Genomic DNA, 19,400 nt, shown 5'->3' on the forward strand with positions numbered 1-19,400 from the left:
GAGTAGATTGGGTGGTATGTAGCTAAAGTTGCACACCACTTCAGCAACTTTCACGGATTATATATTACATCAACATTAGTTGTGGATAGGATATGTTGAATCGCCTATCTAGTGGGCTATAACAGAAACTTTCAGAGTGGACGCAAGGCCCCACTGCGGTCTTCGGACCATCTCCCTGCAATAGCTTGTCGCATACCCTTGCCCCAAAATGCGACAGGCAGCGCAACCAGCCCACCGAGAATCTGGAAAATCATGAGTTCAACACCAACCCATAGATAGCCATGGGCCTCAACCCAAGGGATAAGAGCAAAGCTCAATGCAAAAGAGATGAAATAACAGCCTCCAATAACCACAGCAAGCGCCGGAGCGGCCCACCGCGGGAAAGCTTCCGCAACCCAAAGTGTGTTTGCAGTCATTAAAGTAACGAGAGAGAAGCCGTGACCTCCATAGGCCAGGTAGAGAAACATCCAATGCCATTGGAACTTGACGGCAAGACCATAAACGAGAGAGCTCAAAGCGCCGACGATGATTGGCAGGACATAGGCGATGAGGTAGTGCTCGGCCTCCAGGACACCGTGATTGCGCTGTGAGAGTCGCTTGAGACCATTGCAGATAACGATCCAACACACAGGAAGTCCAATCAGTGCTCCCACCCCAGATGCGGCATAAACCGTACCGACAACCTCAGGCGACAGATTGTAAGGAGGAGAGGTGAGTATGCGACTGTTTGTTGCGCCAATGAATATCATGCTTGCTGAGTTGAAGCCGGATGCGACAAAGACCCAGAAGAGTAGGGGATTGCATGCACAATAAGCCATCTGGAGATAGCAGCGACCTGCCGAACTCCACGATGCAAAGGGGGATCGTGAGAGACCAACGCGATCACGGAAACCGGCGAACCCTTTACGGACTGGGTATTCGGGAAGATCGCGATAGATGCTTGAGTCAACCTCGCGGTCTTGGTAGATTGTTAGTTTCTCGGTCGCACTTTGCATCAGTATGAGGCCGTTGAAGGCTACTGTTGGTCGCTTGAAGTACGTCTCGGGGTAGAGCGCGAAGGTAACGATAAGTGAGAGGACAACAGGTATAGTCCAGAAATAGTAGAACTGGCGCCAATCCCGTCCGTGATTTGCGATGACTGGAGCCAGTGCAACGCCCGATGTGCCGAAACAGCCTGCGACGCACCACATGAACGAAATTGCTCGCGGCCTCTGGTTGATGTAGGTCAGATCAATGACGACGAGGAATGCCTGGTATTGTCAGTAAGAAGTCCTCGTGGTCGTTGAGATGAATCACTGACCAGACAAAGACCCACTCCTTCACTAAGACCGATAAAACAAGAGGCAACGACTAGTTGAGCGAAAGATCGTGCCTGAGATGCCCCGAGTGTAGCAATCAGCACAATCATGGTGGCGATCAAGACTGTTGGTCGACGGCCTAAGCCGATGGAGAGTGGCACCCAAACAAAACATCCAATACCCATGAAAAGAGGAGGGCCGGTAACGAGGGCTTTGATCAGCCATGGCGCTATGTTCTGCGAAATTTGTTAGTAAAGTATTCATGTGAAACAGACCGATCCTCCTAACCTCATGTTTGAAAGTGTTCTGGATGCTGTCCAACATCACAGCTGGCGCCTGGGCAGCGGTCAAACAGACAGCGGAGTAAAAAACGATGGCAAAAAAAGCCCCGGCAGTCTTTAGGTCGCTCCAGTTGAGAGGGTCAGCATTGCTTTCTGAAGCAACTGGTAGCTTCAAAGTCCTTCCATCATTGGTGATGAGAAATGTCGTGCCAGTCAGGTTATAGGATTCGCGTTTGGCACAAGCATCAGTCGCAACGCTATCTGCTCTGGCTCTGTGACCAAGTTTGGAACGGACGGAGGGTAACCGGGTGATTTCTGGAGTAGGAGGAGAGGACAAAGGAGACATTTGACGAGGTATAACGATTGGCTCAAACTGGTGTGGGGGAGCCAGCTCAACCTCGGGGTGTGGATCTTCCAGTGGCACAGCCGTGCTGGAGTAGGTGCCGGTAGGAGAGAGCATTATCTCCATTTTTAAGGAATGACCAAGGAAACGGTCCAGTAATACGAGACAAGCCGAGAGTGAACCATAGGAGAGTCGCGGCAAGGAATGCGGGAAACACTGGGGAACGAAAACCATGAAGGTGAACGCCACTGCTACCTTATAGCCAACGGGAAGTTCATGTCTGACGGCTCACGTGTATGCGGGCTCTTCCGCCAGCCGCCGATCGATCATGCCTCTTGACGCCAATACGTAAGTATGCAAAGTTTAAAAAGTCGGATTGGATGCTCCTAAACACATAGCATAGAGCGGGAGGGGTTCAGGTGCCCGGGCAGAAGGGGCAAGAGAGCCAACTTGCGCCCGCCAAGCGGAGTCTGAATTCGCAATTGCACCCAGAAGTGGATGGATCGGAGAATTGGCAGGACCAAATGATTGGATTTCTGAGCCGTAGTTTACTGAACAGGTACTGATCACCGGCACCCCATTAGGAGCGAACATGTCTTTGTAGAAGGAGAACGGGAGTAAGCCGGCGTATATCAAATTCCTAAACACGCTAACTTGACAACGACGGGCGCTAGTGACGGTTGGCCCGCGCACTGAGCCCTACAGCCCATGTGCGGGAGAACAACCGCCAGCCCTCATTCGTAGTTGGCCAACTGACTCAGTCATCTCGGGGCAACGTCTGCGAATAAGGCCCTGGGGCTCAGACGGCGTGGCGTTTCGTGCCCCTCATGGGTTCAACTGCTGTCACGCAGAGAGAGGTATCTTTGTTTCATACAGAGCCACTGCATAGTACTTGGTTATAGTATAGGGCAAATAAACTGCAGCCAGCAGCAGCTTTGTCCCTCACGCCACGATCATCACTGTTGAAACCCTCGTCGCCTTGGACGTTCCTTAAGCTTCCTACTGTCGTTGCCTAGACTCAGGAAGATACTTGAATTGCGAATTGGTGCTGAGAAATGACAGCGACCCAGGCTTCATGGCCAGTAACACTAGCGCTCGCAATGACACTGACGGAGCCCGACGGTAGGTAAGCGTGTAGCATCACAATGGGAAACTTTGTTACACTGCCAAAGCACCAGTGCTTTTTGCAATCATGAATGATTTCTAACCATCAAACATCCAACACCTTGGCAAACGGGCAGACCCCTCGAGCCCTATCCCCACTCAACTTGGGCTTATGTATACGAAGTTGGCCTCAAGCGCCTATTCCCAAACGACGTGGGCCGAGCTTTGCACGCTATGTCCTCTTTAGCATTGTCTGAAATCATTTAATGCATATACGCCCACTGTGTAGTGACATTCAAGTGTCGTGGTCAGGAACTGTGACAATTGTTACCTATCCTGATTCAGGAACACATACTTATGTCAGCTTCTTGGCCAATTAACAATCACAATTGTTTCTTCTAGCAATAGACGACATCGTCAGCAGCAGATTTCAAGCTCGCTTGTAAGCGATCTTCTGTCGAGCGGTCCGGTCGTTGTGCTGACAAAATTGCGGCGAGATTTACGGGCGTAAAGCAATAGTAAGTAGGGCTAAGATTGATCAGCACTGATCTGACTTCCAAGCAGCCGATTGCCAACTAAGCATTTGAAACTCACAACCCCTTTACGGGTGCCAATACTTGATTTTGCCCGTGACAATAGCTTGGCTTGGTGGAGAAAAAGAATAGCATTTAGCGGGATGTTTCCAAGCTTGCGCAAATCCATACTAGTACTGTCACAACACGACTCAGTGGCGCGAACATGATGTTCTGGACAATGCCTGCGCATATCAGGTTTGTAATAGGCACATACGCACTACTGCGTATACATCCGGTAGGAATGTGGCAAGATCTCTCTAATCTGTAACCGGATGCTCCTCGTTTCTCCCGATGCCCGCAATATGTCCGCCATATCCATGCAACAAATGATGCAGAGTGACAACTGTTGTGAAACCAGGACGGCGAAGTAGATAGTATATGCGGTTTCTTCGATTGTATGAGTTAAAACTTACTTTACTTGTTGTTCGTCGTCATTTCTCTACCGAGGCAGAAAAGGTTGATTTCCGCCCTACCCGGATGCACGTACCTGCATGCATGGAGCACAACTTCAAGACCAGTTTCGGAGATCCTCCTCAAGCACTACTCGGCGAGCAGGAGACTCGGCGAACAGGCAACTTGGCGGCATCTAGGCACGGCACATCACGTGCTACACTCTCTCGGCAATAACGGGACAGTTGTTCGGACACGTCCCCGGGCCTCCGGGCATCAGAATGAGCATGCTTTCACTGGCCTATTCGGCCCTTGTAGGGTTGCTACGGAGGCCAGAATATCCCTGTCGACCTCTACAATCGGGCCTCGAAAGATTCCCAAGACTTCTTACAACCATATCACCACGTACTCTGACCGAGTTCCCCAGCCTTATATCCGAAAGTCAAACTGAACCCCTCATTTCACCTGTCGGACCTCAGGCACTGCACAATGGAGCTAGAGAAACACCCCCTTTTCTGACCTGTTGCAACATGATATGCAACGCGAGCACGAACTAAAACCGTATTCAGGGCCAATGACGTTGCTTCAAATCTTGTAGAGTTTCCCAGATTACACTCTCATAGCCGACGAAGCCTCGCCATACATACCTCAAGCGAGTAACTCAAAAGTAGGAGAACGCACAAGCACCTTGAAGGAAGACGAAGGCAAAGCAGCAAGTTCCACTATACCTGACTCATTGTTTTTGGACTTGAAACAGCTTCCATGAGAAGGAACTCGGAAGAAAGAGACGGAGCGAAAACTAGTCAACACACCAACGCACCATCCCAGTAACACGTTGTAAAGAAAAACCTCGTGGCAAATCTAACTCTTCCCCACCCTTCTGGAAAGCCTTGTCATCCAAACCATATACCAGCCTACCACAGCACCCAACGTGACGACGCGTACTGCAAGAAGGTCGTACCACGGCGCGCGTCCTCATTACCCAAAAATAGTTTTGCATGGAAGAGGAAGGTGGGTGAAATAAAGAAAAGTTGGCGTAAGCAGCCGCACGGATCTTTGGATGCATCGAGTTGTAAAAATATCAAAATTTCATTAGTCGGTTTACTACACCAAAGGGAAAACTTATTTGGAAAAGAGAGTGTTGATGACCTGCCGAATTCGTCACGTCACGTCGATCATCTTCCAGGATCTAGCGGTTGCTGAGTGGGGGATGATGAGGGGGATCTGGGGGTGGAGCAGTGGATACGAGATGGGCTTGGGGTGGGATCCAAGTACGCCATTTTCGAACAAGGTTGCGCACCACTACACAGGTGAAGGGCGTCAACGACGGTCTACAATCTGCTAGTCTTGCAAACGGATACTTTGCAATACTATTTCTCCCTAGAGATGAGCCTGATATGCTTAGATCTCTCAAAGTCTAAATTCCAGGGCGAGCATTGCGCGCTTTGATGAATTGCGACCTTCGAAGCAGGAGATGTGACAACAATTGTCCATCCCTGTAGGATGATAGCAATAGAAGGTTGTCAGCTCATCCCGTTGGATAAGGCTACATACCTTGTAGCGTAAGAGCGGATACTAGGCGATCCGAGGCTGAGTGAATCGTCGATGAGAGACATCAGCTTGGACATCTGAACGCGACGGCTGCAATCAATGCGTGCGAAGCGTACTGACCAGAGCTTTGGTATGGACGAGGCAGACTCACGAGCGGTTGTTGAATTTGACCTAGCCCTACGTACGGTCCAATCTCAAGGGGGAGTATTACGTGAGACAAGGGGAGAAGTTGGGATGACGATTTGGTAGCCTTGGTCAGTGCGCGGTTGTTGCTAAACCAGGCTCAACCAGGCTCAAGCCCTCACGATAGGAACTCACCGGATGAAGTTTTATTGCAAGCGGCAAGAAAGGAAGACGTAGTGACCACGTAGGACAGATGAGATGAAGACACGGACATCTTCTCCAAGCTAATTGACATATTTGAAAGCAAGACATGGGGTATCGCGTACTAGTACTAAGAACAGATGATAACGTCGAAGACAACGTTGGCTGGGCATGGGTAAAAAAAAGGTCATGCGGCCGAGCGCTGCACTGGCCCGGAATCAAATCCATGATTTATGCGGAGCGAGACAATGGCCGTTGGGAGATACGAGAGTGTGGAAGAAGGTAAAACCGTAAGGACGGCTGATGGCATGGATAGATGCCAGGTCATGTCGCAACGCACAAGAGCTTTATGCGGCTGAAAATGCACCCAAGAGTAAGAAACAACATCTCAATGTGCGGTACCAAAGCGACATTTATCCATTGTACCAGCCATTCGACCCGACATTTGCCTCTTCATTTTCACGATGCGGTATGAGAGGCTCTTTAATATCGTAAGCATCAATGAACATTCGCCAAGTGGGATAGTCGAGGCTGAAGACGGCTTGATGTTTTTGGACATTGTCTTCTCGTTGCTCCGAGACGCCGCGAGGCGCTGCTGGTACTAGTCACAGGTAAGTAGATGAAGGGAATACGAACGCGGTTGCTCTTACCCAGTAACGGAAGGCCATCGTCATCCTTGACGATCTTGGCATTGCCTTCTCTCACCAAGAAACTGATATAAAACAAGTTTTCTACCGTCTGGCCGAAGTCGTGCGGATTGATGGCGAAATCGAGTAAATCAACAGCAGGCTCTCCATCTGTGGTCATGGCCATTCTATATCGGCGGAAAGCGGCGTTTTGCGATTCATCGTCCATCTCACTCTCCGGTATCTCGCTGAGCTCGCTTTCCACACGGTCTGCACCTTGCTTGGTATGATCGATTAGTCGTTTTCGGATGCCCTTGACAAGATTGGAGAGGTTGTTATTTTCGTTCTGCTGGATGTCGCCTTCCTTGATCTCCTGTGGCCGGGTTGCAGGGCCGACTGGTTGTCGTTGGGACCGAACTCTCCGCTGTGTTGCTGATCGAATGCGCTTCTGTACTGATAATGGGCCAAGAAGAAAACTGGCAGTAGGTGGCCGCTTGTTGCAGGGAAAACATGCCCTTCGGCCTAACATTGCCCAATCAAGACCATCTGGGTCATCATCATCGTCATCACCCACTGGCATGGCTGGTGCGTCCTCGTCTCCCGCCACGTAGCCCCCTGATTTCATGAAGTATATACATTTGGAAACGAACTGGTCTAGATCGATGCCTGCACTGTAATTGCCCAAGGCGTTGTTGAGCTTTTTGCCTGCCAAGTCACTGGCGTTAACCAAGAAACGGGAGTCTACAGTAGCGTCAGCTGTTTGGCGCACTTTGCCAAAAAGGCTATTTTGCGTTCTGAGGGCATCAAGCAGGCCACTATCGTGCGCCTTGATGAGGTCATCGCGATTGTCTGTCTTGGTCAGTTGAGTTTACACAGCTGCTAAGGCGGTGCTGAACCCACCATCCAGCATGCGCTGATGATCGCGCATTGTCGCACGTAGCCGCCTTCGCTTCTCAGGATCCTGGTTAGGGTTGTAGAACCTGAGATGGCCCTCTTCCTCTTGCTCAGGCTGAAGATGAGACTGTGAAGGCGTATCGATGCTGTCCTCTTCGTCATCCTGGTCCGCATCCTGCTCGTCGTCATATATTTGTGAACGGGACATGGTGTAGTTGTCTGTGCGCCTTCTCTTGCTGCCATTGCCTTCTGTCGAGCCTGAATCCGGTGTAGGCATACGCGCTGACGCGACCCTCAGGCCCCTTGATTTGCCGCGCAGCGGGGTATTATCGCGAGTTGCAGGTGATTCGTTCTCCTTGTCTGAGTTCATGGACCGGGTCGGACTGATCACTGAGTAGGAAGATGTGCGTCCATTTTGCTCTGCTCGGGGCACTACGGAGGGGTCGCGGTAGAGGGAGTCAACGGTAGAGGCGCGTGTTTGTGGCGTAGCAGAAAGATGGGTATTGAGGCGCGCCATTGCAGCGGGCTCTAGCGGACGAACAGGGAAAACAGACAGCGCAATCCGGAGACAGCGAGGAGGCGACACGGCTATCGCGGGGTACGGGCGTAGTGTTGAGGCGGAGATGGTGATTATCAGCCCTATGCTGCTCTTGCGCCTGTGCCTGTGCCTGTTCCTGACGCGGTTGAGGCCCACAAGCCTAGCGCGACTTTTGTCTGACCTAAGCGCATCTGCATTCGTCAGCCAAGCCTGCATGCACCGCCACAGAAACACCCCCACCCCCGTGGCTGGTATTGCTCAAGCCACACCAAGCTCACCACCAGCCACATGCTTGCTGATGCTCATGCCTGTCCCCACTGGGCCACGACCATGTGCGCATGAACTACTGTTCGCACCACTCACACCCTCTCGCCTCGTCATGTGTCCCTAACACAAACGACACGCTCCATCCTTCTTTGCCTGCATCTAGCCCGTGCTTCCTCTCCATGGCATGCTGTAGCAAGTAGCTTCGTCACCGCCCACCATGGAGGCCTTCAACTTCGCGACGTCTCTTGACTTGACCGAGCTATCTGTCCATGTGCGAATGTAGGAATACGGCCGTATTGAAGTACCTGTTTCCTGCGTGCTGAAGGTGTATGCAGTGATCGTCTGGATGGGAACCAGAAGCCGGTTCCTTACTCGGTGCTGTTGAAGCGACCCGACCTTAGGCATCGCGCTTCCATAATCAAGTGAGTCGGCCCTTGCCCAGTGCTCCGATAGGGACATAGGGTTAACAGTATGCCTACAGCCCGCATTTCGAGCTATATGTCACTGCACAGGTGTGGGCCGATAGCAAGCCCCTTACTGTCCCCGTCCAGACCGCCTACAAGTCATTCAAGAATGCGCGCATATGGAATGAGTGGCTACAACTGCCCGTTACCTACGCAAGCCTCCCGGCATCTGCCCAGCTAGCCATCACCCTATGGGATCTATCCCCCGCCGAAGACAAACAGTCTAACCTCCATGCCGTCCCATTCGGTGGCACGACGATACCGCTGTTCGACAGCGACAACACGCTACATAAGGGCAGGCAACGCTGTCGTATACACCGCTACAAGGCAGCCGATGGCCTGGCCAACACCTCAACACCCTGGGTAATACAACCCGCGCGGAAACCGAGGAATGCTGAGGTAGTTGAGGACACAGTCGATGAGCAAGTTGCCGAGATGGACAGGTTGGAAGGGTTGCTCAAGAAGCAGGAAATGGGAGACCTTCCGACAAACAACTGGCTTGACGGATTGGTCTATAAGAAGATGATGCAAATACGAAAGGACGCCCTGACGGCCGAGGCCGCAGCTCTCAGCCGACAAAGCAAGGTGAATGGCACTAGCGACATCGCTGCACAGGCCGAAGAACATGAACTCTTCTATCTCGATATTGAATTTCCCCGCTTTGACCACGCCATTGTCTTCACCGACGTTGAATACCCGCCACCTCCTGTCTCCGACTTACGATTGCCAGCCGAAGCCGACGTAAGGCTGCGCCCACCGCCAGAAGTCGCCTTTGGACCCGGTATCGATATTGATGGGGTAGGCTACGGCGATGCGGACGCAGAGCGGCTTATCAAGATTTATGACCCCGAGGTTGGGCGAAGAGTCAATCCCGCCGAAGACAAACACCGTGAGTTGATGCGTAGCCAGCAGACCGATTCGCTGGACCGCGATCGAAAACCAAACGTGCACGCCCGTGATAAACTGAACATGGTCTTGTCCAAGGGTCCCCTTGATGAAATCACGTCGCACGAGCGAGACGATATCTGGAGATTCAGGTATTTCTTACTCCGCGACAAGCGTGCCTTGACAAAATTTGTCAAATGCATCAATTGGAAGAATCCGCGAGAAGTTCGGCAAGCAGCACCACTGCTAGAAAAGTGGGCTGAGATTGACGTTGATGACGCTCTTGAATTACTCGGACCTCACTTCGACCACCCCATTGTTCGAAGCTATGCCGTCGAACGTTTGAAGAAAGCCGACGATGAAGAACTCCAGTTGTATCTCTTACAGTTGGTACAAGCGCTCAAGTACGAGGCACCAGGCGAGGCAGACGATTCGTCACTTGCACGTTTCCTCGTTACTCGTGCTGCTAACAGCTTCACTTTGGGCAATTTCTTGCATTGGTATCTCATGGTTGAGATTAGCGACCTTAGTGCTGATCAAGCACCTGAACACCGTGATCTATTCGCAAAAGTCGAGTATGACTTTATGGTTGAGCTTGAAAAAACACCAGAAGGCATCAGTATACGCAAGACCTTCCAACGCCAAGGTGAGCTACTCACCATCCTGGCCAAAATATCAAAAGATGTGCGCTTTGGTGGTGGTGATCGGCCTACGAAGATTGCGCGTCTCAAGAAAGCAATCGCAGACCCCAAAAACGAGCTTACAAGTTTTGACCCGTTACCTCTTCCTCTTGATCCGTCAATCCTCATTACCGGAATATCAACCGAGGATTGCAATGTCCTAAAGTCGTCATTACTTCCCATGGTGCTATCATTCAAGACTACGACCGGCACACCCTACCCCATCATCTTCAAAACTGGTGACGACCTCCGACAAGATCAACTGGTCATCCAAATCATCACTCTCATGGATCGATTGCTCCGCAAGGAAAACCTCGACCTGAAACTCACTCCGTATCGCATCCTTGCGACTTCGTCGTCAGCTGGAGCATTCCAGTTTGTGCCAAGCATGTCGATCGCTGCGGCATGGCAAAAGTACAGAGGCAGTCTCCTCGCCTACCTGCGCGCCAACAACCCTGATGACAATGCTCCGTTGGGCATAAGAAAAGAAGCAATGGACACATATATTAAATCCTGTGCCGGGTACTGCGTAATCACCTATATTCTTGGGGTTGGCGATCGCCATCTAGACAACCTGCTGCTCGCTCCTTCGGGCGCCTTTTTCCATGTCGACTTTGGTTACATTCTAGGTCGCGACCCCAAGCCATTTGCACCAGCCATGAAGCTCTCTCATGAAATGATTGAAGGAATGGGTGGAGTCCAGCATCCGAACTACTCTGCTTTCAAGCAATATTCGTACACTGCGTGGTCTACTTTGCGCAAATCTTCGAACCTGATTCTCAATCTCTTTGCACTTATGCAAGGCGCCAACATTCCCGATATCAAGGTGGAGAGAGAAGGCAGTGTTAAGAAGGTGCAAGAGCGCTTGGGTCTTGAGAGAGGTACGGATGGAATACAGGGAGAGGATGAGGCTGCGATGAGATGGGAAAGATTGATTGAAGAGTCACTGGGTGATTGGAAGGCCGGAGTAATCGATTGGGCCCATGACTTTGTTCAAGGCTGGCGGAAGTAGAATCTTGTTTAGAGAGAAACAATATATCTAAGCTTGATGGGTATTCTCTCTCATCGCCAATGTCGTCGACACGAATTGACTTGTGTGAAAGTAGTAGTATCCCTTATTCCATTGACTGCGATATATTGACTGAAACAGTAGCTATGGCTCCTTCTATCCATAATACGATGTAAATATAGCTATCACATCACTCCAGCCAGTCCTTCTCAACGTTCTTGATCATTTCCGCAAGCCACGGCTCATCCTCTTCGTAGACTGAATCATCAAAACCATGTTCACCAGGCCGCGTGACCAAGTCAAATCTCGTATCTGGGAACAACTCCCTCGCTCTCTCTACAAAATTCTCCGTCCACTTGATGGGCACAATACTGTCATCCTTGCCATGCACAATATACGTCGGGACAAAAGACTTTGCAGTCTCGATGCGCGTGTCAGGCATGAGGTGTGGTCCAGTGCCAAAGAACTCATCCCAACGCCCGTATCCCAGCAGTAGGGGCATGAGTAGGCTGCGATTAGGTGGAATAGCTGCACTGACGACGGTACCCGGTTTCATGGTTGCCAAGAAGTCGTCCAGGTTCTTTTTTGGTGGAAAAGGGCCACCTAAGATAGTATCATTCGGCGAGTACGGAATGGCATTCACCACGGGATACTGGATGAAACAAGCACGGAATGTCTTTTCTGGTAGAGAAAGGACTGATTGGAGCGCCATCCAGCCACCGGCAGAATCGCCTGTTACTAGGATCCGGGAAAAGTCGGGCTCGATGGAAGAGTCCTTGGATGCAAGGTACGTGGGCAGCGAAGCGGTAAGCCAGTCTCCCAGGGAAGCAATGTCTTCGAGGATCTCATCACCAGTGTGATCTGGCGTCAGCCGGTAGTTTGGAACGACGGCGATCGCTTTGTTGCGTATAATGAGCGGGATCATATAAGCAGAGAACCATTGGGGGTACAGTGCTGTTCCTGTTGTCTAAAGACACATGGTGAGTAGTTGGTAAGACGGTCATCTCGTCGGGTTACTTACTAGACCTCCACCGTGCCATTTGACCATCAACGGATACTTCCCAGGCGAGATTCCTTTGGGAACAAGGATATTGACTTCGATTTCATGGTCGCCGATCTTCTTGTACGAAGTGGTGTAGACGTTTAAGCTATCAAAGCGGGTCTCTGGAGTGGTGCGGAGCGACATCCTTGTGCGGGGTAGTAGTAATGCGCGTTCAGCCTCAAGGGGCGCTCAGCACTGAACTGCTACTTGAGTTGAGTTTTGGCAGCTGTGCAGCGATCAAATTGTATTTCGCAGCTGCTATGATGGCACGGCTTTGACTTTGAGTGGGATCTTGACAGCAAAGTTGGCAATACGTACTTATTGTGAAAGGACCCCCGCCGCGCAAGATCTAAGGCCAACAATGGACTGTCACTAGTCAGGAGCTTAATCTCACTATGAGTTAGGCGAGAGACGGTTACTACCTCTCATTGGTAATCTCGGTTGTACCTACCTGTTCGGCTCTGCACGCTACTTAGACAATTACAATATTGGGTTTTGCAGTACACTACCCATGTGTCAATCGTGCCCTAGAAGCTTATCCATATCTTTGGAACATATCATATTTAACCAGATCTGTAATAAGTAATATTATGGAGGCTTATCCCATTGTAATTGCCACCGCGGAGGGCATAGATCAGTCATGTGATTGACATCTCGCAAGACTGGTCATCTTGAATAGTAGTAATTGGGTATTGCTGGCTCTTGAGTTCGCACTCTATTGTTGGAGACCCTCTATACTCTAACATATTTGTGTCGTTCGCATACAATTCTGATCTTCGAAGTCGCTCCAGTATCCGTATGCATTTTACCGTTCACTAAAGCTTAGCCTCCTCAATCTTCACAAGCACATATGTTGCGGAGGCCTCTGCAAATACGGTCCCATGGCCGTCCTCAACCCACCCCACCGTCTCAATCCACCTGCCCACCTCTCTCTTGACTTTGGTTCTCACCATGAAAACAGTAGGCGTATACATTGGCCTCTTGAACTTGACCGTTAATTCTGCATTTAGAAGCGCGCGCGTTTCATAAGCATAGTGTAAGAAACCGCCCATACAATGATCCAATAGCGTACAAATAATGCCACCGTGAAACCGGCCAGGTCCGCCATTAACGTCGCTACCAACGGAAACAAGGGCGATTCCTTCGGGGCTATTAGAATCGCTGATGTCGAAATGCTTTTCTTGTTTCTTCGCTTGCCTTCGCGTTTCTTGCTGGCGGGATTCGGGCGAAGGTTCCATGCGCACGAAACCACTCTTGATCATCAGGTTTCCTGTGCCTACTTCTCTTCCTTGCCCATTTCCCGGTCGATACAATGTGACATAGGCGCGAATAGAACTGTCGGTGAAGAGCGCCCGAGAGACCAACGTATCCCCGTTTGCACGTTCTGAGTTTGCGTCAGGTACCAAGCGTTTACTTATATGCGTTACTGAAGGATCAGAAAGAAGTGCTGTACACCATGGTAATGCTATCAAGTCTTCGAGGTGATCGACTTTCATAATGTCTATGTGGAGCGGTGATGAGAGTAAACATAGAAAAGCATTGCATAGCCTCTGCGCTCTGCGATGATTGGGAAAATTGTCCTAGTCTAAAAGTAAGGCCGAGCCCCTCAAACTGGTGCCGGGAAAGTTTGAATCCGATCATCCCGGTGAGACCAGAGTAAATACCATGTGTTGAGCCGAGGTTAATGAGTACGGAACACCGCTAGCAAAACACCTCGGACACTTTGACAGGCACAGGTTTTGTGAATGTTGGCCATGGGAAGTCTGGTCCAGTCGGACGGGACCAAAGAGAGCTTATAAGCTAACAATTTCTTTGAAATTCTTAAATTATCCTTTCCTTTGCGTGCTCAGTCCGGGTGTTCCAGCAATCGGATTGGCTAGACAATAGCACGTATTTTGGGCCACTAATCAGTATTTAGCACAGTAGTTTAAAGTAATTGTTGACATTTCTTTCCAACGTCATTAGAGTTACCTGTTCTAGTAAAGCGCAGTTGCATGCTCATGAAGCTGGTGGCTTAGCCAGATATTACGCAGGCGACTCTGGAGAACTGATATAAACACCAACATTCCTAAAAGTAGTCCGTATATATAGATACCCGTGCTCATTCGGGAATGTCAGCACAATACTGCCTAAAAGAATAATCCCTGCGCGATACAAATGTTCCATTACCGCAGTTTTAGGGATTGGAAATGAACTCCGATGTTTTCGTTATGACCCCACTACAAGGACATCGCATGGGGACTGGTTTGTGCGTGAAGCAGACTGAATTTAGTATTCCGTATCGCAGCAACACATGAAACGCATTGACCATTAAATGGCACGTGCAACTGACGTATCTTGTACACAGCGATATGCTCGACGAACAGGTGGACCAACTGTACAACTAATCACAGGCAAAAACTATTTTTTGAGATGATATTATCAGCCTCTCATTACCGTGTTACCTTACTGATGAAACATGGTGCAACGGCCACTAGTCGCTCATGCAATCTGTTTCGGCCGCGCTTTCGCCTAGTAGTAACGCGCCAGCCAAAACCGCAGTATCTAGGCGCGTCAACAATTGTGTCACTACCATCAGTCCAACACTACATCGTCAAGTTGCAGATATGTACAGTGAAAAAACTGCCACATGCGTGTGTAAGAGCTTCCGATAGCCGCTATAGGGCCAGCCAGGATCACCAGAGACTGATAAAGGTTGAGTCAACCGCCCGCTGGGGGAGACAAATATCATTGAACATCTCGCTTCGACACCTTTCTACTGCGAATGACCCAGCAAAGAAACCCCCTTGGAGGAAACCCCAGGCAATCCAGTCGACTGTCATAACAGAAGTAAACACCGAAGAACTTGAGCAATCGGCAGTAAAATCGTCGGAACAAGAGTTGAGCGACGAGCAGCTGGCTGTGTTAGACCTCGTTCTGAATAAGGGCGAGAACGTCTTCTTCACGGGCCCTGCAGGTACTGGAAAGTCTTTTCTTCTAAAGAAAATCATAGAAGGCCTAACGATCAAATACCTTGGAAATAGCACTGGCCGCGTTGCTGTTACCGCGTCTACAGGTCTTGCTGCCAACACTATTGGTGGAAAGACGCTTCATAGTTTTGCTGGGATAAAACTTGGCAATGCTCCTACAAAAGAGCTCATTGCTGATATACACAAGAACAAAACGTCATGGGAGCGTTGGACAGGAGTCGAGGTCCTTATCATTGATGAGATATCTATGGTCGATAGCACGCTGTTCGACAAGCTTGACACCATCGGACGCGCGGTGCGGTTCTCTAACCTACCATTTGGAGGAATTCAGCTTGTTATTACAGGCGACTTTTTTCAGCTACCTCCGGTAGTGCAAGGGAGTGACGATGGAAGCCCGAGGTTCTGTTTCGAAGCCAATGCATGGAAGGAAGCTGTCCGGCACACGATCAGTCTGACTAAAGTCTACAGACAGAAGGACCCGTTGTTTGCCGGGATGTTGAACGAGATGCGCGAAGGCTGCTTCTTACCAAGTACTATTAGCACTTTTCGAAGATTGAGCAGGCCGGTAATGAAATTTGCAGACAAGGGGTTGGAAGCCGCTCAGCTCTTCCCTCTACGTCGTGAGGCTGACTCCGCAAATGTCACAAAGTTGCAAACACTAAAAGGCGGGGCGTACAAATATACATCTTGCGATGGCGGAATTATCACAAACACAAATACTCGCAAGAGACTCTTGTCCAATTGCCCCGCACCTGAGATGATCCAACTGAAGCAGGGTGCACAAGTTATGCTTGTTAAGAACTTAGGTCATGGCCTTGTCAACGGATCCCAGGGCCGTGTAATTGGTTTCGCAAATCGACACACCTTCTTCCATGCTCAATGGCACGACAAGGATTACGTTGCCAGTGAAGATTGGGATTCTGAAGCCAGACTGGTTACAGATGAGGAAGCTTGGCCAGAGGAACGCCCGCCACTTTACCCTGTAGTGCGCTTCCATGAATCGCATGGAAAACAAACTGTACTTTGCTACCCTGAACGGTGGGTTATTGAGCGATGGGTTCGTATACAAGCAAAGAAAGGCGTAGACAATGATGAAGAAGATAGGTGGTTTTGCCAGGAACTTGCAACCCGAACCCAAGTTCCCCTTATCCTTGCGTGGGTATTGAGCATTCACAAGGCACAAGGCCAGACGCTATCACTTGTGAAGATAGACTTGGGCAACGTATTCGAGAAGGGCCAGGCGTACGTAGCATTGTCCCGTGCGACGAGCATAGACGGTTTACAAGTGCTGAACTTCAACCCTCACAAGGTACAAGCACATCCAAAGATTAAGGCGTTCTACCCCAGCTTGTCAAGACTAACATTTTGATGAATGTAACCATTCGTCTTGAGTGTAAACAAATCCGCGTCTATACTGTAGCTAGTTAATACGAATAATAGTTTATCCAATGCGCAACCGTCTACTCTACCCAGGTACTTCTTTAAAAACCTTGATATTAAAACCTACTACTACCATATATTTAGTGAACGTGGCCGGCAATCGATTTTTAGAATATGGAAGGGTTATTTTTGTGTTACCTGGTTGTTATATTGGATTTAGCTTTTAGGGATATATATCAATCTGAGAAAAGGTGTGTTTGCTACTGGCAGTGTTTGATGACTTGATAAAGCAAAGCAGGGTCGATGAACAATGTTCAAGATGGCCTAGGTGGCAGTATCTTGGCTCGATTCCTATCATCGTTTCTTTGGACCGTACGTTCTTCATCAAGACATAGAGACAATGGGTTAAGTGCCACTCTAATGTAGTTATTACAAACATACCCTCATCTATAGCGTGTACGAACGACATCTGTACCGGCTTGGCAAGTGGAGATGCTTCGTCGATTGATAATTGTTGATTGGGGTGTGAGAAAGTATGGAAGGATATGTTCATCGGTACGGCGTTGCTTGTTCCTTTCATCAAGTGGAAGAATTGTAACAATGCATTATACAAACAGGAAGAAGGTACCCAGGCCATCGCGCACGGATCGAATGTACAGTTCCTGGCCAAAGCATCCTCTGCTGATGAACTTTCTACGCTACGATATCATATCCTCCCACAACATTTATATCTCAGGGTTCGAGCAAGGGTCTCGCTGAAACTCATTCGAATCCTTTCACCCTGACTACAAAATCGTTTTTTTGATCCCTGACTCTGGCAGGTTGGGGTGTGATCTGCCATTCTTTTCTGAGACAATTGGACCGACACGCTACATAGAAAACAGAGAAGAAACACTCAGTTAGTCATAGGGCTAATAATCATATAAGAAGATAAACTTTGGAATTGAAAATAATATGTAATATAAAGTAGGGAAGTTTTTTTTGTAAGATTTTGCCCACCCTTCCCACGATTCCATTCGTCAATATCGTCCCCTACTCCTACTCCTACTCTGAAAAGCCTTGGTTTGGTACAACTAGTTGGGAACCTTCCTTGCACGCCACTCAGCAGCCTTGGTCTTGCAGAATTGGACAGCTTGCTTGTGACCTTCATCGCTCTTTCCGCCAGCAACAACACAAGCCTTGTTGGCCTCCTGACGCTTCTGTGCGCACCTATTTGAATTGTCAGCTGTCACGCATTCACAACCAACTCTACCATGAAGACTTACTTGGTGTATCCTCCAATGCACTTCTTCTTGAGTGCTTCTTTGGCATTCTTGTCGCCTCCCTTCTTGGTGAAAGTGGTAATTGCGTTACTGGGGCATTTCTTCTCAGCGGCATGGTACTCCTTGGTGAGGTCCGTCATCAATTGCAACGATTTTTGCTGTTGTGCCTTGACCTTGGCATCCGTGGAGAACACAGGGTTGCAGGTAGGATTGTCGCGAGTGAAGACGTCAGTGACGGCACTGACAGCGTTGTTGTTGGCCACAGGTGCAGCGATGACGATTGCTGGAGCAGCCAACAGCAGGGCGGTAAGAAGGGATGTAAACTGCATTTTGAAAGCGAAGTTTGAAATCGAGTGGAAGATTGAACAACAGAGTGTGTGGTATCAAAAGAGCGTAGCTAGATCGGAGAAGACTGGAAGTTTGAAGCGTGAATGATGATGCTCTCGAAAATACAATACCATCCCCTTTATATACACCGTTAAGGGCTGTACTGTGTCTGTGCGCGCAATACCTAATATGCAAGATCTTGGGGTCTTGTTACGGCTGTTCTACGGCTGCAATAATATGAGTACAGAGACCATAAGCACCCGTATTCTGATAGTATTCTACTATCAGGATACGACGCTCTTGCCTCTCTATAACCTTTACTAGTAAAAGGTTGAGACTATGCTTTGTGGCAGCTAAGGCTTGCAATGGCTGTCCAACGGCGGTGCAACAGCTATTCCATGGCTGTAATGTTAGCCACCATGCTCTATGCCTATTCCATGACGCTTCTGCACCTTCATAATTCTTGCAGCGCCTATAACGCCTAAGAGGCCAAAGTAGCTTAGATAACCTACTGGATTTTGCTTACGTAGTCAATGAAACAAAGATTATGGAACAAGTTAAACGATTCTCCAGAAACGAAATCCCGAAAACGTAACACGCGTCTACCGAAGGAAAAACAATGACCTAACGGCTCTTACCGTCTGTAAGAATTACAGATAGATTAAACAAAACTCTAAACTAAAATCTAGTGCTTGGCACTGAGCGAGCGGAGCGTTGGCATTCTTGGACGCCAAGCCTGCTATTATCTATGATATACTTAGAAAGGACTACAAAATCAAGCTAGGGAAAATTAAAGGGTGGGCAAGATGTAACAGAGGGCTATGCTTGTGTGGTTATCGCTGCACTTAGACATTATGCGTTATAAATTCGGTCAGGCGCGTGCGGCGAGGGCTATGGCCTATTGCCCCTTCTCTCGCCGCAGTAACATAGCCGGACAACACCAAGCCACCACCAAAGGAGCCACTTGAGACGTTACCAAACAGCATAAAAATAAAGTTTGAATATATATTAGAAATATCTAAAATTAGATACTATACGATTTTAGTAGATAGTGAGATTTTAGAAGAGTTAAATCTTACGTACAGAAGTGCAGCTACGTATTATTATTATTATTATTATTGTTTAACGTCCTGTGTCAGCCCGAAGGCTATATAAGACGTGCAAGCTGATAAGGCTTACAGGTATCTACGT

At 49.1% G+C, this 19,400-nt stretch overlaps 9 protein-coding genes across 9 annotated transcripts; 3 read left to right on the top strand and 6 right to left on the bottom strand.

The window, feature by feature from the left end:
• Positions 1-131: 131 nt before the first annotated feature.
• On the bottom strand, positions 132-2,048 carry COCCADRAFT_28468 (uncharacterized protein; the record flags this gene model as incomplete). Its single annotated transcript, XM_007716812.1, has 3 exons — positions 132-1,250; positions 1,301-1,534; positions 1,587-2,048. The coding sequence occupies 3 exons, from the start codon at positions 2,046-2,048 to the stop codon at positions 132-134; spliced, it is 1,815 nt and encodes a 604-aa protein (XP_007715002.1).
• A 3,087-nt stretch (positions 2,049-5,135) lies between these two features.
• COCCADRAFT_103235 (uncharacterized protein) lies at positions 5,136-5,336 on the top strand (the record flags this gene model as incomplete). The annotated part of the gene is made up of 1 exon (XM_007716832.1): positions 5,136-5,336. The coding sequence occupies one exon, from the start codon at positions 5,136-5,138 to the stop codon at positions 5,334-5,336; it is 201 nt and encodes a 66-aa protein (XP_007715022.1).
• Positions 5,337-6,279: 943 nt separating this feature from the next.
• On the bottom strand, positions 6,280-7,756 carry COCCADRAFT_28469 (uncharacterized protein; the record flags this gene model as incomplete). The annotated part of the gene is made up of 3 exons (XM_007716813.1): positions 6,280-6,467; positions 6,517-7,341; positions 7,393-7,756. 3 exons carry the CDS (start codon positions 7,754-7,756, stop codon positions 6,280-6,282), a joined length of 1,377 nt encoding a protein of 458 aa, XP_007715003.1.
• A 652-nt stretch (positions 7,757-8,408) lies between these two features.
• Positions 8,409-11,232, top strand: COCCADRAFT_7314 (uncharacterized protein; the record flags this gene model as incomplete). The annotated part of the gene is made up of 3 exons (XM_007716809.1): positions 8,409-8,470; positions 8,527-8,613; positions 8,673-11,232. 3 exons carry the CDS (start codon positions 8,409-8,411, stop codon positions 11,230-11,232), a joined length of 2,709 nt encoding a protein of 902 aa, XP_007714999.1.
• A 187-nt stretch (positions 11,233-11,419) lies between these two features.
• On the bottom strand, positions 11,420-12,415 carry COCCADRAFT_103247 (uncharacterized protein; the record flags this gene model as incomplete). Its single annotated transcript, XM_007716833.1, has 2 exons — positions 11,420-12,196; positions 12,251-12,415. The coding sequence occupies 2 exons, from the start codon at positions 12,413-12,415 to the stop codon at positions 11,420-11,422; spliced, it is 942 nt and encodes a 313-aa protein (XP_007715023.1).
• Positions 12,416-13,086: 671 nt separating this feature from the next.
• On the bottom strand, positions 13,087-13,767 carry COCCADRAFT_28472 (uncharacterized protein; the record flags this gene model as incomplete). Its single annotated transcript, XM_007716814.1, has 1 exon — positions 13,087-13,767. The coding sequence occupies one exon, from the start codon at positions 13,765-13,767 to the stop codon at positions 13,087-13,089; it is 681 nt and encodes a 226-aa protein (XP_007715004.1).
• A 3,076-nt stretch (positions 13,768-16,843) lies between these two features.
• On the bottom strand, positions 16,844-17,305 carry COCCADRAFT_103259 (uncharacterized protein; the record flags this gene model as incomplete). Its single annotated transcript, XM_007716834.1, has 1 exon — positions 16,844-17,305. A coding segment is annotated over one exon (462 nt), but the record flags the coding sequence as incomplete, so codon positions are not given.
• Positions 17,306-17,693: 388 nt separating this feature from the next.
• On the bottom strand, positions 17,694-18,211 carry COCCADRAFT_7318 (uncharacterized protein; the record flags this gene model as incomplete). Its single annotated transcript, XM_007716810.1, has 2 exons — positions 17,694-17,829; positions 17,886-18,211. 2 exons carry the CDS (start codon positions 18,209-18,211, stop codon positions 17,694-17,696), a joined length of 462 nt encoding a protein of 153 aa, XP_007715000.1.
• A 976-nt stretch (positions 18,212-19,187) lies between these two features.
• On the top strand, positions 19,188-19,364 carry COCCADRAFT_103238 (uncharacterized protein; the record flags this gene model as incomplete). Its single annotated transcript, XM_007716835.1, has 1 exon — positions 19,188-19,364. A coding segment is annotated over one exon (177 nt), but the record flags the coding sequence as incomplete, so codon positions are not given.
• Between the last annotated feature and the right edge of the window lie 36 nt (positions 19,365-19,400).

The sequence above is a fragment of the Bipolaris zeicola genome (assembly GCF_000523435.1).
Source record: "Bipolaris zeicola 26-R-13 unplaced genomic scaffold scaffold_154, whole genome shotgun sequence".
Classification (NCBI taxonomy): Eukaryota; Fungi; Ascomycota; class Dothideomycetes; order Pleosporales; family Pleosporaceae; genus Bipolaris; species Bipolaris zeicola.